At 41.9% G+C, this 17,758-nt stretch overlaps 1 protein-coding gene across 1 annotated transcript in view; it reads left to right on the top strand.

The window, feature by feature from the left end:
• LOC129811019 (growth hormone-releasing hormone receptor-like) overlaps positions 1-16,412 on the top strand; it is a 61,782-nt gene extending 45,370 nt beyond the window's left edge. The window contains exons 7-13 of the mRNA XM_055862117.1: positions 728-881; positions 1,826-1,886; positions 2,190-2,259; positions 2,875-2,966; positions 7,841-7,970; positions 10,615-10,656; positions 15,263-16,412. Of these exons, the coding sequence (XP_055718092.1) occupies positions 728-881; positions 1,826-1,886; positions 2,190-2,259; positions 2,875-2,966; positions 7,841-7,970; positions 10,615-10,656; positions 15,263-15,364 (651 nt within the window). The 3' untranslated portion in view covers positions 15,365-16,412. The remainder of the gene's footprint in view (positions 1-727; positions 882-1,825; positions 1,887-2,189; positions 2,260-2,874; positions 2,967-7,840; positions 7,971-10,614; positions 10,657-15,262) is intronic.
• The last annotated feature ends 1,346 nt before the right edge of the window (positions 16,413-17,758 follow it).

The raw sequence follows: 17,758 nt of genomic DNA on the forward strand, positions 1-17,758 counted from the left end.
AGTCAACCACTGCACCCTCTCCACCGTAAGTCAACCACTGCACCCTCTCCACCGTAAGTCAACCACTGCACCGTCTCCACCGTAAGTCAACCACTGCACCGTCTCCACCGTAAGTCAACCACTGCACCGTCTCCACCGTAAGTCAACCACTGCACCGTCTCCACCGTAAGTCAACCACTGCACCGTCTCCACCGTAAGTCAACCACTGCACCCTCTCCACCGTAAGTCAACCACTGCACCCTCTCCACCGTAAGTCAACCACTGCACCCTCTCCACCGTAAGTCAACCCCTGCACCCTCTCCACCGTAAGTCAACCCCTGCACCCTCTCCACCGTAAGTCAACCCCTGCACCCTCTCCACCGTAAGTCAACCACTGCACCCTCTCCACCGTAAGTCAACCACTGCACCCTCTCCACCGTAAGTCAACCACTGCACCCTCTCCACCGTAAGTCAACCACTGCACCCTCTCCACCGTAAGTCAACCACTGCACCCTCTCCACCGTAAGTCAACCACTGCACCCTCTCCACCGTAAGTCAAGAGGGAAATGGAAGAGGTCCAATTTGCTAGCTTTTCAACACGCTATCCTCTCTTTCTGAGACTCTTTATTTCCCCCTGTTTGTCTGTCTTCGCACTACTCTCACCTCTCTCTTTCTCGCTCTTCCCCTCTTCCTTCCCACCCTTCACTTTCTCTGTGTGTCTCTCTCTCTTTCTTATTGTCCCTCCCAGGCAGCTTGTAAAGCCTCAGTGGTGTTCTGTCACTACTGTGTCATGGCTAACTTCTTCTGGCTCCTGGTGGAGGCCCTCTACCTCAACTCCCTGCTCCTCTCCTCCTTCCACCACAGCCGCCGCTGCCTCTGGGGCTTTGGCCTGTTGGGCTGGGGTGAGCACCTCATGCTTCATCGTTGTCTGTCTGGTCTGGTCTGGTCTTGTCTGGTCTTGTCTTTAGTAAGTCCTTTGGTGGGAAGTACAGAGCCATTTATTTTTGCTCCTCTGGTTTGTAGTGTGTCACTATTCAAATCCTGTTTGATATTGATTCCACCCCACATTTGAAAATGAATTCAAATGAACACAAGGTCAAACAACTGTGTGCAAAACATTGCCTATACATTATTTTTAAATGGCACAAATAACTCTCTGTATATAGAGAGGAGTAAACTTGAATAATGCAACAAATTAAGTTAAACTTAGTAGCCCACTGCAATTCCCACTTGTATTTTGTTTTTTTACTCATTATTTTATCCCTTATGTGACTTTTAGGATTTCATGCTGTCTAGTTTTGATTGCTTGTTATAGTTATTAGTACTAATTGTCTGAGATGAATCGGGAAGTGCAAACATCATCCTTTTTTTAGTTTTTTCGATTTAGCTGAGGGGTGTCATATGAATCAAGTGCATATGAATCAAGATCATGACGCACATTTTATTGAGATATTAACAGCAGAGTGTTCTTCCACTCAGTTAAGCATTTCATTAAACACATTACTTTTGGTATTTCTGGTATTTCAATTCTCCTTAGACATTCAGGTGTATTAAATAGGCACAGGGAGTAGGCTATCAAGGAGTTCTGGTAAAACCTGTGCAGCTACTGAAATTAGTACTTGGTTCTGAATTCTTCATAATTACTCAGTAAGTGCGACATCTCAGCATATAATTGTTGCATCCTGCCTACTACGCCAAAATGTGCATCTTATTATGTTTAAGTCTCTCATGTTCAGCCGAGCAGCATAAGGCTTTAAACTGACCGGTATAACAAATGTTCCTCTTTCCATCTACACTCACTTTTCCTTTTGAAGTTTATTTCTTGACTTTTTGTACTCATTTTCAGGTGTACCCATCGTCTTCATCATCATATGGATTGGGTCCAGGGTGTATTTTGAGGATACTGAGTGAGTATATTACTCTGTACTTTTTACTCTCCCAGTACTCTATATTTGATAAGCCTTATCGGGTATTATCTTTAATTGAGGCCATTTCCTTTTCTATAGAAAATGGTTTGTGATTTGAAACTCACTATTCTCAAAAGGGTTGTACAGTTTTTACATGTAAGTATATTATGCACTGAGAAAGGCTCTTGTTGCTCTTACTCCCACCGGAGACTGAAAGAGCAGAAGGGCCTTTATTTACTGTACGGTACTGTCTGTATCTCTGTTATTGAATTTGGTCTGACCGATCGTTACCCTCTCCTACAGATGCTGGGACATCAACGAGAACTCTCCCTATTGGTGGATCATCAAAGGGCCAATCGTGGTTTCTATTGGGGTGACTAGGCTCTATGGGGGTATCAGTCATACACAATGTGTGATTGTCTTAAAGGGACATACCGATTATCTGTTACTTATGTCACAGCGCACTTGTGGTTGTTACTGTATGTGCCTACTTTAAAAGAACGTTTTTTTTTTTTAAAGTGAACGGTTTTAAGCTTTGATGCCCTATTCTGATACGTCTCTATTGATCTCTGTGGGGTACCATCAGGGCTCTTAATTGTTTGGTTGTGTTTAATTCATTCAGGTGTTTTAGTGTCGTATAAAGATGAAATCTGTTGTTGGGCTTGAACAACCAATAGTCAACACAGCAGGTGGTCCTATCCCATTTAGTCCTGTGTCCTATGCTGTACAAATTGTGTCTTGACTATTGCCATAACGTCAATGCAACCCAGAAATGGAGGAATATTGTTTGTTTAGATTTACTTTATTGAATCCTCCTGGGAATATTTGTATTATGTCTCCCCTATTTTCCAGATTTGTACTGGTGTTGTGCTACTGTAAAGTACTTTATGACAACTGTTGATTTAAAAAAAAGGGGGGGGGTTTATGAAATGATAGATTAAAAACACAGAGCTTTTTTTATTTGTGTTAAATAGTTTTTTATCGACAGGTCAATTTCATCCTCTTCATGAACATCATCAGAATCCTGATCCAGAAACTGAACCCTCGTCTGATCCAGTTCAACAACTCCGACCAGTACAGGTGAGGAGTCTTTTCATTGGATGATACAAAAGAGGAGCAATGTAATTGGACAAAAAGTCGGGTATCCTAGGTCAGTGGAGAGATGATTTTATCGGGCCCTTCTAATATGAAGTTGTCGGACTGGAAAAGACAGGGGAGGTGATTTATAGGATACAATCTATAGATGATATCTGCTGTAGACTACCATAATGTCTGTCTGCTACATAGAAATGGGAGATCTGAGTGAAGCCAACTTTCTTAGTCTCCATTTTTAGGACACAGACAAAGTCATCATAACCATTATGAGCGACTGAGTATTCTGAGTAGGTTTGCAAAGCCGGAATCTTCTGTTATTTTGGTAATTAAGAAAACATTTGTCAATCTATCGTAACGTTGGTAATTTATACTTGAATAACTTTGAAAAAATGAATTCATATATAGTATAATGCTTTTATATATTTGTGTCTCTTGTCCATGAGTTGTTCGTTGATGAACCACATGGTTCAAGTGAAAATAGCCAAATTAATGAAAAAAGCATCTAATCAACAATGGAATTATCTTTAATTACCTCTGCAACTCATCCAACTATTGACTTTGTTTACACCAGCCACCAGTTTGACGCCAAAACAGTCACAACAAATACAATTTGACATAGTAAAATAAGTAAAAGTGTGTAAATAAAAATATAAAGGATATTTTATAATGAAACTCTCACACTAAACACCAATGTTATTCACTAAATTGATGGTTTATATTTAGGATAATGTTTTACAGCTTTGTCATTCCATTTGTATTTTAATCAGCGTCATCTTTATTTTACATGTGATTAAGGCCACACAAAGGGCCAGAGATAATTAGACACCTGTGATAATCTGAAGTACCCAAAAGCGCCACTAGTCTTGTGATAGATTACACAAAAATACAAACATTCTGGTAGTTTACTGGTAAAATTAGAAACTTTGCAACCCTACTTCTGAGTACCTTATGTAATGCAGTAGTAGGTAATACAGTTTGTTGCTCAAGCACATTCTGGGGTCACTGAAGTCCAGTGCATTTAGACCATTATTGAAGAGAACGGTCTATTCAGTTGCGTGGTGTCTGCATGACGCCGGTTAAGTGTCCTACATTTCAGCAGTACATTAGAGAGTCTGTATCGTAATGTAAAAGCACTTTTCTTTTCCATGGCCTTCTCTAGGGCTGCTTTTAGGGAGTTCAAACACAGATTTCTTATGAAGAGCTCTGTTGCAGATTATTGAGCTACAGTTGAAGTCGGAAGTTTACGTACGTAGGTTGGAGTCATTAAAACTCGTTTTTCAACCACTCCACAAATTTCTTGTTAACAAACTATAGTTTTGGCAAGTTGGTTAGGACATCTACTTTGTGTATGACACAAGTAATTTTTCCAACAGTTGTTTACAGACAGATTATTCAATTATAATTCACTGTATCACAATTCCAGTGGGTCAGAAGTTTACATACACTAAATTGACTGTGCTTTTAAACAGCTTGGGAAATTCCAGAAAATGATGTCATGGCTTTAGAAGCTTCTGATAGGCTAATTGACATCATTTGAATCAATTGGAGATTTACCTGTGGATGTATTTCAAGGCCTACCTTCAAACTCAGTGCCTCTTTGCTTGACATCATGGGAAAATCAAAAAGAAATCAGCCAAGACCTCAGAAAAAAATGGTAGACTCCTGAAGATACCACGCTCATCTGTACAAACAATAGTGCGCAAGTATAAACACCATGGGACCACGCAGCCGTCATACCGCTCTGGAAGGAGACGCATTCTGTCTCCTAGAGATGAACGTACTTTGGTGCGAAAAGTGCAAATCCACCCCAGAACAACAGCAAAGGACCTTGTGAAGATGCTGGAGGGAACAGGTACAAAAGTATCTATACTCAGCAAAAAAAGAAACGTCCCTTTTTCAGGACCCTGTCTTTCAAAGATAAATCGTAAAACTCCAAATAACTTCACAAAAATTCATTGTAAAGGGTATAAACACTGTTTCCCATGCTTGTTCAATGAACCATAACAATTAATGAACATGTACTTGTGGAACGGTCGTTAAGACACTAACAGCTTACTGTTACTGTACGCAATTAAGGTTGCAGTTATGAAAACTTAGGACACTAAAGAGGCCTTTCGACTGACTCTGAAAAACACCAAAACAAAGATGCCCAAGGAGGCATGAGGACTGCAGATGTGGCTAAGGCAATAAATTGCAATGTCCTTACTGTGAGACGCCTAAGGCAGCGCTACAGGGAGACAGGACGGACAGTTGATTGTCCTCGCAGTGGCAGACCACATGTAACAACACCTGCACAGGATCGGTACATCCAAACATCACACCTGCGGGACAGGTACAGGATGGCAACAACAACTGCCCGAGTTACACCAGGAATGCACAATCCCTCCATCAGTGCTCAGATTGTCCACAATAGGCTGAGAGAGGCTGGACTGAGGGCTTGTAGGCCTGTTGTAAGCAGGTCCTCACCAGACATGACCGGCAACAACGTTGCCTATGGGCACAAACCCACCGTCGCTGGACCAGACAGGACTGGCAAAAAGTGCTCTTCACTGACAAGTCGTGGTTTTGTCTCACCAGGGGTGATGGTTAGAAATGAGCGTTACACCGAGGCCTGTACTCTGGAGCGGGATCGATTTGGAGGTGGAGGGTCCGTCATGGTCTGGGGCGGTGTATCACAGCATCATTGGACTTAGCTTGTTGTCATTGCAGGCAATCTCAACGCTGTGCGTTACAGGGAAGACATCCTCCTCCCTCATGTGGTACCCTTCCTGCAGGCTCATCCTGACAAGACCCTTCAGCATGACAATGCCAGCAGCCATACTGCTCGTTCCTTGCGTGATTTCCTGCAAGACAGGAATGTCAGTGTTCTGACATGGCCAGCGAAGAGCCCATTGAGCACGTCTGGGACCTGTTGGATCGGAGGGTGAGGGCTAGGGCCATTACCCCCAGAAATGTCCGGGAACTTACAAGTGCCTTGGTGGAAGAGTGGGGTAACATCTCACAACAAGAACTGGCAAAACTGGTGCAGTCCATGAGGAGGAGATGCATTGCAGTACTTAATGCAGCTGGTGGCCACACCAGATACTGACTGTTGCTTTTATTTTTGACCCCCCCCTTTGTTCAGGGACACATTATTCAATTTCTGTTAGTCACATGTCTGTGGAACTTGTTCAGTTTATGTCTCAGTTGTTAAATCATGTTATGTTCATACAAATATTTACACATGTTAAGTTTGCTGAAAATAAACGCAGTTGACAGTGAGGGGATGTTTATTTTTTGCTGAGTTCATAACCACAGTAAAACGAGTCCTATATCGGCATAACCTGAAAGGCCGCTCAGCAAGGGAAAAGCCACTGCTCCTAAACCGCAATAAAAATGCCACACCACGGTTTGCAACTGCATTTGGGGACAAAGATCGTACTTTTTGGAGACATGTCCTCTGGTCTGATGAAACAAAAATAGAACTGTTTGGCCATTATGACCATCGTTATGTTTGGAGGAAAAGGAGGGATGCTTGCAAGCCGAAGAACACCATCCCAACCGTGAAGCACGGGGGTGGCAGCATCATGTTGTGGGGGTGCATTGCTGCAGGAGGGACTGGTGCACTTCACAAAATAGATGGCATCATGAGATAGGAAAATTATGTGGATATATTGAAGCAACATCTCAAGACATCAGTCAGGAAGTTAAAGCTTGGTTGCAAATGGGTCTTCCAAATGGACAATGACCCGAAGCAAACCTCCAAAGTTGTGGCAAAATGGCTTAAGGACAACAAAATCAAGGTATTGGAGTGGCCATCACAAAGCCCTGACCTCAATTCTATAGAACATTTGTGGGCAGAATGAAAAAGCATGTGTGAGCAAGGAGGCCTACAAACCTGACTCGGTTACACCAGATTTACAATTTAATGGCAATGCTACCAAATACTAATTGAGTGTATTTAAACTTCTGACCCACTGGGAATGAGATGAAAGAAATAAAAGCTGAAAGAAATAATTCTCTCTATTATTCTGACAATTCACATTCTTAAAATAAATTGGTGATCCTAACTATAAATTGGTGATCCTAATTTTTACTAAGATTAAATGTCAGGAATTGTGAAAAATTACAGGTAAAACAGTATTGAACTTAGAACTGGAGTAAAAGTTTATTTTTAGTTCATTTCAGTTCTTACAGTTAATTTCAGTTAATTTTAGTTAATTTTAATTTCCTACAGTTTATTTCGGTTCCTATAGTTTATTTGTCTGCTGATGGTCTACATTCTGTAACCATAGGGCTGCATTCCACTTCTGAAAAACTCACTCCCTTCCACTCTCATTGAGCCACTTTGAAAACTCCCCTCCCAACACAGATCTGAGAGAACTGGTTTAATAGGTGAAAACAATGGCGGGAAAGTCTACCTATCACTTATACATATCCAGTTCCTTTGTATCCAGGAAGGAGAAGTTGTCAAGGTTTGAGGGAAGGGAGCATGTTTTCATGTGTGCAAGGTCTGATTCACCCACTGAGTCAATGCGGTCTGTCTGACAACGGATCACCTACACCACTTCACACCTCCAAAGGCTTAGCAGATGAAATCCTCATTAGAGCGCAGTGCAGAATAATTGACTTGAGCCCCGAAAGCACTCATGCATATGTAGATCCTATTATATTCTTAGCTAAGGTCAGTCAAGTAGACTGGTAAAAAAAATATTACGTGTACCGGTATTCTCCCATACGTAAATGTAAAATTGGCTTTGAAATGCATTCTTGTACACAATCACATGCGTATTCGTTAACATGAACAACCCAAGAGCTTGTTACTCAAGCTTATTCTCTCTCTCTCTTTTCCTCCCTCTCTCTTTCTTCCTCTCTGCCAGACGGCTGACTAAGTCCACTCTCCTCCTCATCCCTCTCTTTGGGAGCCACTACATGGTGTTTAACTTCCTGCCGGACTACTTCCATGTTAGCGTGCGCCTCTGCATCGAGCTCTGCATGGGGTCCTTTCAGGTGTTCTAATCCTTTTGCGCACACTCACTCGCTTGGCCTGCACACACAAACAAATTCACGCTCTCTCAGATACTGTACTCACTGGTGAGAGGCTTGGGGATATGATATTTGTGATATGATATTTGTGTCGTTGTAACTTTCTCACTCATTCATTATTCACAATTCATTCAGGGTTATTTGTAATTATGGTAGCATCCACATTCATGTAGAAGTCTTTTGAAACGGATTCTATTCATATTTACAATAAAAGTTACTCCAAAATGACACAATATATTATTTACCATTGATTTCTATTAGGTGCAAAATAATCTGAAACACAACCAAAACAAACAGCAAATTCATTCAACAAATTTGTAGAGTCACAAGTTTGATGAAGTCATTGTGTGCTATAAATATTGAACCAAATACTTACATTTTTACAACTTTAATACACATATATCGTAAGTGAATTTGTCCCAATACTTTTGGTCCCCTAAAATGTATAAGAAGTGCTATAATAACTAAACGGCTCACCCGATATGGATGAAAATACCCTCAAATGAAAGCTGACACTCTGCACTTCAACCTCATAGTCATTGTATCATTTCAAATCCAAAGTGCTGGAGTACAGAGCCAAACCAACAACATGTTCACTGTCCCAATACTTTTGGAGCTCACTGTATGTGGTATTTATACACTATGTCATGAATATGTATATACATCTAACTTACGTAAATTACTCCTGGCATGGATAGCACTTTTACAGCCAGTCAAACAAAGTAATTGAAAGATAGAACAGTTAACATTAAGCATTTTAGAGAAAGCAAAATTAATGTCATAAGGTGTCATAAGGTGTCAATGTCATGATGTCATAAGGTGAATGCACCAATTTGTAAGTCGCTCTGGATAAGAGCGTCTGCTAAATGACTTAAATGTAATGTAAATGTAATGTGGTTTACAGTACCTTCGGTGTTTAGCCTCCTTGACCTTTTCCACATTTTGTTACGTTACATCCTTATTCTAAAATGGATTAAGTCAAACACTTTTCTCATCAATCTACACACAATACCTCATAATGACGAAGCGAAATCAGGTTTTTAGACATTTTTGCAAATGTTTTAAAAACGGAAATACCTTATTTACATAAGAATTCAGAGCCTTTGCTATGAGACTCAAAATTGAGCTCAGGTGCATCCTGTTTCCATTGATCATCCTTGAGCTGTTTCTACAACTTGACTTGAGTCCACCAGTGGTAAATTGAATTGATTGAACATGATTTGGAAAGGCACACACCTGTCTATATACTGTAAGGTCACACAGTTGACAGTTCATGTCAGAGCAAAAACCAAGCCATGAGGTTGAAGGAATTGTCCTTAGAGCTCTGAGAGAGGATTGTTGTCGACGCACAGATCTGGGGAAGGGTACCAAAACTTTTCTGCAGCATTGATCACAGTGGCCTCAATCATTCTTAAATGGAAGACGTTTGGAACCACCAAGACTTTTCCTAGAGCTGGCCACACGACCAAAATGATCATTCGGGGGAGAAGTGACTTGGTCAGGGAGGTGACCGAGAACTCGATGGTCACTCTGACAGAGCTCTAGAGTTCCTCTGTGGAGATGGGAGAACCTTCCAGAAGGACGACCATCTCTGCAGCACTCTACCAATCAGGCCTTTACGGAAGAGTGGCGAGATGGAAGCCACTCCTCAGTAAAAGGCACATCACAGCCCGCTTAGAGTTTGCCAAAAGACATATAAAGACTCTCAGACCATGAGAAACAAGATTCTCTGTTTTGATGAAACCAAGACTGAACTATTTGGCCTGAATGCCAAGCGTCACGTCTGGAGGAAACCTGGCACCATCCCTATGTTGATGCATGGTTGTGGCAGCATCATGCTGTGAGGATGTTTTTCAGCAGCAGGGACTGGGAGACTAGTCCGGATCGAGGCAAAGATGAACGGAGCAAAGTACAGAGAGATCCTCTGTGAAAACCTGCTCCAGAGCGCTCAGGACCTCCAACTGGGGGTGAAGGTTCACCTTCCAACAGGACAACGACCCTAAGCACAAAGCCAAGACAACGCAGGAGTGGCTTCGGGACAAGTCTCAATGTCTTTGAGTGGCACAGCCAGATCCCGGACTTGAACTCGATCGAACATCTCTGAAGAGACCTGAAAATAGCTGTGTAGCGAGGCTCCCCATCCAACCTGACAGAGCTTGAGAGGATCTGCAGGGAATAATGGGGTAAACTCCCCAACTACAGGTGTGCCAAGCTTGTAGCGTTATACCCAAGAAGACTCAAGGTTGTAATCGCTACCAAAGGTGCTTCAACAAAGTACTGAGTAAAAGGTCTGAATACTTATGTAAATGTGATATTTCTGTTTTTCTACAAAACAGTTTTTGCTTTGTCATTATGGGGTGTACGGTGTAGGTTGATGAGGGGGGGGAGGGGGGGGATGACTGTATCAATATTAGAATAAGGCTGTAACCTAACAAAGTGGAAAAAAGTCGAGGGGTCTGAATACTTTCCGAATGCACTGTATCATATACCTTTTTATGGCATTGTTTACAATTATACTGCCCACAGTTCTTCTCTTAACTGTTGAGAACATCTTTGTGCTTAATTGTTTTGAATATTGATAGTTGATTATATATCCTCTCTCTTGTAGGGGCTGATTGTCGCAATTCTCTACTGCTTTCTCAACCAAGAAGTGAGTAGTCTAACATTCTACTTTAAAGGCCCAATGCAGCCGTATTTATATCAATGTCAAACAATTCCTGGGTAACAATGAAGTACCTTACCGTAATGGATTTTCCATTGCTTTTTAGAATTTAGCTTGGATTTTCATGGGAGTGGTCGAGTGGGAAGGGGAAAACTGAAACTAGCTGTTATTGGCAGAGAAGATTGGAACTCTCTTCGTTATTGGCCTATTAACCAATTGATCTCATGATGATGTCACCATGGAAAGCAGAAACTCCCGCCCATGCAAAACCTGCTGATTTAGAAAGTCCTGTGTAGATTATATTTTCAACCAGCAACTATCAGGAAAAAAACACTAATCAAATGGTTTCATAGTTTTACAGAGTTAGTTTTATAAAACAAAGGGAAAATGAATTTTAGGTGCACTGGGCCTTTAATAGACACCAACCATACTGCTCTGTAGATGTTGCTTTGATATAAAGCATTAGAATAATACAATATAAGCGATTTCGCAGGTGTGTAACCAAAGCAATTTACGATACAGTGAGTGCTTACATTTCAGTTTGTGACCCCAGCAGGAGTGAAACCCACGACCCATGCATTGCTGTGTGCGTTGTAACACAGTGCCACGTGTTCAAATCTGTTTCTCGCCATACAAACACACTCACATTTCTCTTCACCGACATAAATGTGTCTTTCTTCAGCAGGTTGGCTCAGCAGGAGCAAAATCTGCAGGAAGCTTCAAAGTTTCAAATAAAATGGGGGAGGGAGGGGGGTTTTGCCTGGGCACTGTGGCCAGGTTAATGAGGCCACATTGTAGACATAAGAAAGCCTCCAAAAAAGTAAATAAATACATACAGCCGAAATATTAATTCATAATCAATCATTTCTGTCCATATACACATATTTTATATCCATATTAATATAATCCATGTTTTTCTGTAGAAAGTGTAGTTAATCACCCACAGACTGGTTTATAATAATGGACTATTCCACCCTGACAGAGTTCACGTGCATTGTTTCACGCGATAGGATTGCAAATGTGACTTTCATTGACATTAAGCTGCAGCAATGAGTCGCTGTCAGAGTGGGTAGAGAAAAGAAAGAAGGAAGATTTAATTTGAACAGAAAAATGACCTAAGTTAACACATTTCTTTATTAAAAAGACAGTGCTGCTGATAATACTGCCATCGTCGTGGAGGCAGAGGACTGGAAGGGGAAACCTGTTGAAGTGCCTATATATAATCTACACACCCTTGAACTCTTTTCATAATTCGCTGCCTTAAAATGGGATTTTTTCCTACAGATCTACAGAACCTACTCCACATTTTCAAAGTGTAATATAAGAACATTTTCCTAGACCCGCCACAAGTTAATACTTGGTGGAAGCACCTTTAACAGCCAGTACAGCTGTGAATCATTTGGAATAAGATTCTACCAACTTTTAAGGCAACATACAATACAGTATAGCGCGATCCACCGCATTTAACAATGGCAAGGTGACTAGGAATATGGTCGAAAACAAACGGTGTAGTTATTCCCTCCGTAAGGCAATCAAACAGGCAAAACGTCAGTACAGAGACAAAGTGGAGTCGCGATTCAACTGCTCAGACACGAGACGTATGTGGCAGGGTCTACAGACAATCACGGATTACAAAGGGAAAACCAGCCACGTCGCGGACACTGACGTCTTGCGCCCGGGCAAGCTAAACACATTCTTCGCCCACTTTAAGAATTACACAGTGCCACCGACGCGGCCCGCTCCCAAGGACAGTGGGCTCTCGTTCTCCGTGGCCACCGTGAGTAAGACGTTTAAGCACGTTAACCCTCGCAAGGCTGCCAGCCCAGACGGCATCCCTAGCCGCGTCCTCAGAGCATGCGCAAACCAGCTGGCTGGGGTGTTTACGGACATATTCAATCTCTCCCTATCCCAGTCTGCTGTCCCCACTTGCTTCAAGAGATCCACCATTGTTCCTGTACCCAAGAAAGTGAAGGTAACTGAGCTAAATGACTATGACTAGTGCTTTGCGAGGCTAGTTAAGGATCATATAACCTCTACCTTACCTGGCACCTTAGACCCACTTCAATTTGCTTACCGCCCCAATAGATCCACAGACGATGCACTCACCATTGGACTGCACACTGCCCTATCCCATCTGGACAAGAGGAATACCTACGAAAGAATACTGTTCATTGACTATAGCTCAGCCTTCAACACCATAGTACCCTCCAAGCTCATCATTAAGCTCGAGTTCCAAACTGCCACTGGAAGCAACGTTAGCACAATAACTGTTCGTCAGGAGCTTCATGAAATGGGTTTCCATGGCCGAGCAGCCGCACACAAGCCTAAGATCCCCATGTGCAATGCCAAGTGTCGGCTGAAGTGGCGTAAAGCTCGCCTCCATTGGACTCTGGAGCAGTGGAAACGCGTTCTCTGGAGTGATGAATCACGCTTCACCATCTATCAGTCCAACGAATGAATCTGGGTTTGGCGGATGCCAAGATAACGCTACCTCCCATGCACCTTTGCATAGTACCAACTGTAAAGTTTGGTGGAGGAGGAATAGTTGTCTGGGGCTGTTTTTCATGGTTCGGGTTAGGCCCCTTTCAGTGAAGGGAAATCTTAACGCTACAGCATACATTGACATCCTAGACTATTCTGTGCTTCCATCTTTTGTTTCAACAGTTTGGGGAAGGCCCTTTCCTGTTTCAGTATAACAATGCCCCCATGCACAAAACAAGGTCCAAACAGATATGGTTTGTCGAGAACGGTGTGGAAGAACTTGACTGGCCTGCACAGAAACCTGACCTCAACCCCATCTAACACCTTTGGGATAAATTGGAACACCAATTTTGGATTGAGATGTTCGACGACCAGGTGTCCACATACTTTTGGTAATATAGTGTATATATACAGTGCATTCTGAAAGTATTCAGACTCCTTGACTTTTTCCACCTTTTGTTACCTTACAGCCTTATTCTAAAATTGATTAAATATACAGTACCAGTCAGAAGTTTGGACACACCTACTCATTCCAGGGTTTTTATTTATTTAGACTATTTTCTACATTGTAGAATAATAGTGAAGACTTCAAAACTATAAAATAGCACATATGGAATCATGTAGTAACCAAAAAGAAGTTGGGTCATTGGATTATTTGGTGTTACGAGTGCGCTGAGAGTCGGGAAGCAAGTTCAGGGAGTAAGTGTTTGAATAAATAAACAAAACACGAAACACAAACAACGCACCGACATGAAACAGAGTCAATAACACCTGAGGAAAGAGCCAAAGGGGACAGATACAGGGAAGATAATCAAGGAGGTGATGGAGTTCAGGTGAGTGTCATGAGGCGCTGGTGCGCTTGACGATGGTGACAGGTGTGCGGGGTAATCAGCAGCCTGATGACCTAGAGGCCGGAGAGGGAGTATACGTGACATTTAGAGTGGATCTTTTCACACAGGCTTCTTTCTTTTCACTTTGTCATGCAGGCCAGTAATATGGACTGAATACAATGTTGTTGATCCCTTTTGTTTTTTCAAGTATTGTGGTGGCAGCATCATGTTATGGATATGCTTGTCACCAGCAGGGACTGTGGCGTTTTCTGCGGGACAATTACACATAGTTTTATGCAAAAGACACTCCAGAATGGCTTTCCGATTAGGTGTTGAGTGTTCCTGTCTCAGTTCTGACTTAAATCTGCTTTCAAAAAAAATCTGAGACGAGGTTTAAATATAGCTGTCCATCAATGATCCCCAACCAAACTTCCTGAGCCTGAGCAATTTTGAAGAAAAAAGAACGATGGATCTATTTTGCCCTGAGAGTTGTGCAAAGTTGATAGGATCTTAATTAAAATGATTCACAGCTGTAATGGCTGCCAATGGTGCGTCCACCTAGTATTAACTCTGGGGTGTGGAGCCCGTGATAACAGTTTGACATTTTTCTTAATTTCAATATTTTTCTATAACTTTCTTTTGTTTTGAAAATGTGGAGTAGGGTTGCGTAGATCTAGGAAACAAATTCAATGAAATTTTAAGCCAGAAAAATGTGAAAAAAGTTCAAGGCGGTGTAGAATTTCTATAGACACTGTATCTGATGTTGTCTGGCCAAAAAGAGTATGGCATGTCATACTCTTTTTGACCAGACAGCATCTGATACATGCGCTATATATAGTAAGACAGAGGGGCGCTGTTTCGCTCACTCAGATTCTTTCTCCGGTGAGATAGTTTCAGCCACTTGGTGGGTGCACAGTTCACGATTCAGTTACTGGAGTTATTTTTGGATGAACTTGCAAAGGCGACCTAGTTTTTGAAGTGATTTCTTTGACAATCAGATGAAAACATGACTGGTTGTGTTCATAACACATTTTAAAGGTAATGCAACCATGTCTTTAATATAAAAAACAGTTTAAAAAAGTTGTACATAGGAGAGGGGGTGAGGGATCTATAGAGGGTTTATAGAGGGTTTATAAAGGTTTTATTAAAGGAAACAGCACATCAGAAACACCTCCGTCCATCCATCCGTCAACAACACTGAAATTGGCTGCTTTTGGAGATCGTACAATGTGTACTCTGGTTCTACAATCTAAGGTCTTTGGGCGTGTGTCTGTTTCTATCAGGTCCAGAAGGAGATCCATATGAGGTGGCTGAGGTGGCAGGATAACAGCTACGGAGTGGTACTGCCCGGTGCCAAGGGTAGTCAGATGGACACACCGTTCTAGTGCTCTTCATCCACCTCTCCTCTTCCTCTCCAACCTCTGTGTTTTTAATGAGTGTCTTTCGTAGAGGGGTTGGAATAAAGCGGGGGACAATTTGGATATCTGTTTACATTGGACAATAAAGTCATCTTCTTCTCCTTCCTGTGGCCTCCACACATTGACAATGTACTTTTAGGAGCAAGTGCTGTACATTGTGTCCTTGAAACCTACAATGTCCTCTCCTCTCTCGTCACAATCTCATTTCTAAAGGGACCACCATTGAGTTCATCCATTGTGTCCAGCTCGAGTTTAACTGTTTGGCGCATTGTGAAATTCTCCTCCTCTTCCACTCAGCATCATCTACGGTTTTGTTACATTTAAGGACAATGGAAGTCTATCTCTGTGTAGCTCTGGTCCAGGGCCTTACCTTACATTCTCTGTGGTACTTCACCACGTTTTGATGTGTTTTTAGCAAGTCAATAGGATTGACCTTCTACTGGAAAATAGATGGTTTTATGTATCAAACGTGCCCCTGTTTTTCAGGTTTTATTAGAATATTATCTTATGATGTGTGTGTTGCATTCTCTCTGTGTTTTAGTGCCTTTTTGTCTGTGTGATTCTCTCTTTTTGTGTTTGTGTGTGTGTGTGTGTGTGTGTGTGTGCGCATGGCCATTGCTCCAATGCCATAGATTCTGTATACAGTATTAGGTCCCCTTGAGGTCCTCAGATATGGCTTTTTGTGGCTATTGACCATAAGCAGGAGAAATACACCACAGGATAGAAATTCATTAGCCTCTAGCTGTGCCAAGAAATATGAGGAAACGGGACCTATGCATTTTTACTTTGTCACTCACCTCATTTCTACTTTGAAAATAAATATGGCTACACGTGCAGTGCAGATACCATGACAACTGCATTGTGTGCTGTTGTTGATTTTTTTTCTACTTAGGGACAAATTATGTTTGAATAAAGCTGTGTGCTTTAACGTAGGCTGAATGTGATACATAATAAAACAGAATTTTACATAGAAGAATGTGGTGTCTCTTGAAATAAAGCTACATTTATACTTGAACAGGCTACTGTATTTGCAAGGATCGATGGTGTCTGCTAAGAGTATCAATCTCACTGCCTTCAAGTGGTGATTCGTGTTGCAAGACAATTTACGACAATTCTACAACCTATCTGAAGTGAGCTGGGTCTTTCCTGGAAATTATTGCCTTTTAGCATCCCTTTATGTTAAGTAAAAAATGTGTACCAATATTGAATTTTAAAAGCCTGTTACATTAATTGAAGTGCCCTTTAATATAAACCACATTTTTCTAAAGCTTGCATTTAATTCCGGCTTTGGTTGAGTTTCACTTGCACTTATTCAAAATGCTAACGTTTTAGCATTTGTGGCACAAATCCCATCCAAGTCCTGGTACCGATATTAGCATTTTTTGCGCATCATATCCAAATCATCCAAAAGTATCTAAAATTGATTGTGAAGCTCAACAAAGTCACTTATAGAGAGATTTTAACATGATGTGCAAAGACGTTTATGATATCAGTACCATGACTTTAATTGGATTTGTGGAAACCGTTCCAGGGAAACTAAACCAAAGCATGGATTTCTGTCAAACCTTGTCCATAGACTGTTTACAGGGTAAGGAAACTAATGTGTAATTTGGGTGAACTATCCCTTTAAGATAATCTTCAATCAGTCAACAGTGAACCCTGTTACTTTATTTGGGACTTAATAGTGTTGTTTATTTTATTAACCACTGCGTGACCAAACATGACTCCAACACCATCATTAAGTTTTCTGCTGACACAACAGTAGTAGGCCTGATCACTGACAACGATGAGACAGCCTATAGGGAGGTCAGAGAACTGGCAGTGTGGTGCCAGGACAACAACATCTCCCTCAATGTGAGCAAGACAAGGGAGCTGATCGTGGACTACAGGAAAAGGTGGGCCGAACAGGCCCCGATTAACATCGACGGGTCTGTAGTGGAGCAGGTTGAGAGTTTCAAGTTTCTTGGTGTCCACATCACCAACGAACTATCATGGTCCAAACATACCAAGGCAGTCGTGAAGAGGGCTCAACAAAACCTTTTCCCCCTCAAGAGACTGAAAAGATTTGGCTTAGCCTTCCAGATCCTCAAAAGGTTCTACAGCTGCACCATCGAGAGCATCCTCACAGGTTGCATCACCGCCTGGTATGGCAACTGCTCGGCATCTGACCGTAAGGCACTACAGAGGGTAGTACGAACGGCCCAGTACATCACTGGGGCCAAGCTTCCTGCCATCCAGGACCTATATAATAGGTGGTGTCAGAGGAAAGCCCATAAAATTGTCAGAGACTCCAGTCACCCAAGTTATAGACTGTTTTCTCTGCTACCGCACGGCAAGCGGTACCGGAGCGCCAAGTCTAGG

This window comes from Salvelinus fontinalis, chromosome 14 (genome assembly GCF_029448725.1).
Source record: "Salvelinus fontinalis isolate EN_2023a chromosome 14, ASM2944872v1, whole genome shotgun sequence".
In the NCBI taxonomy this organism is placed as follows: domain Eukaryota; kingdom Metazoa; phylum Chordata; class Actinopteri; order Salmoniformes; family Salmonidae; genus Salvelinus; species Salvelinus fontinalis.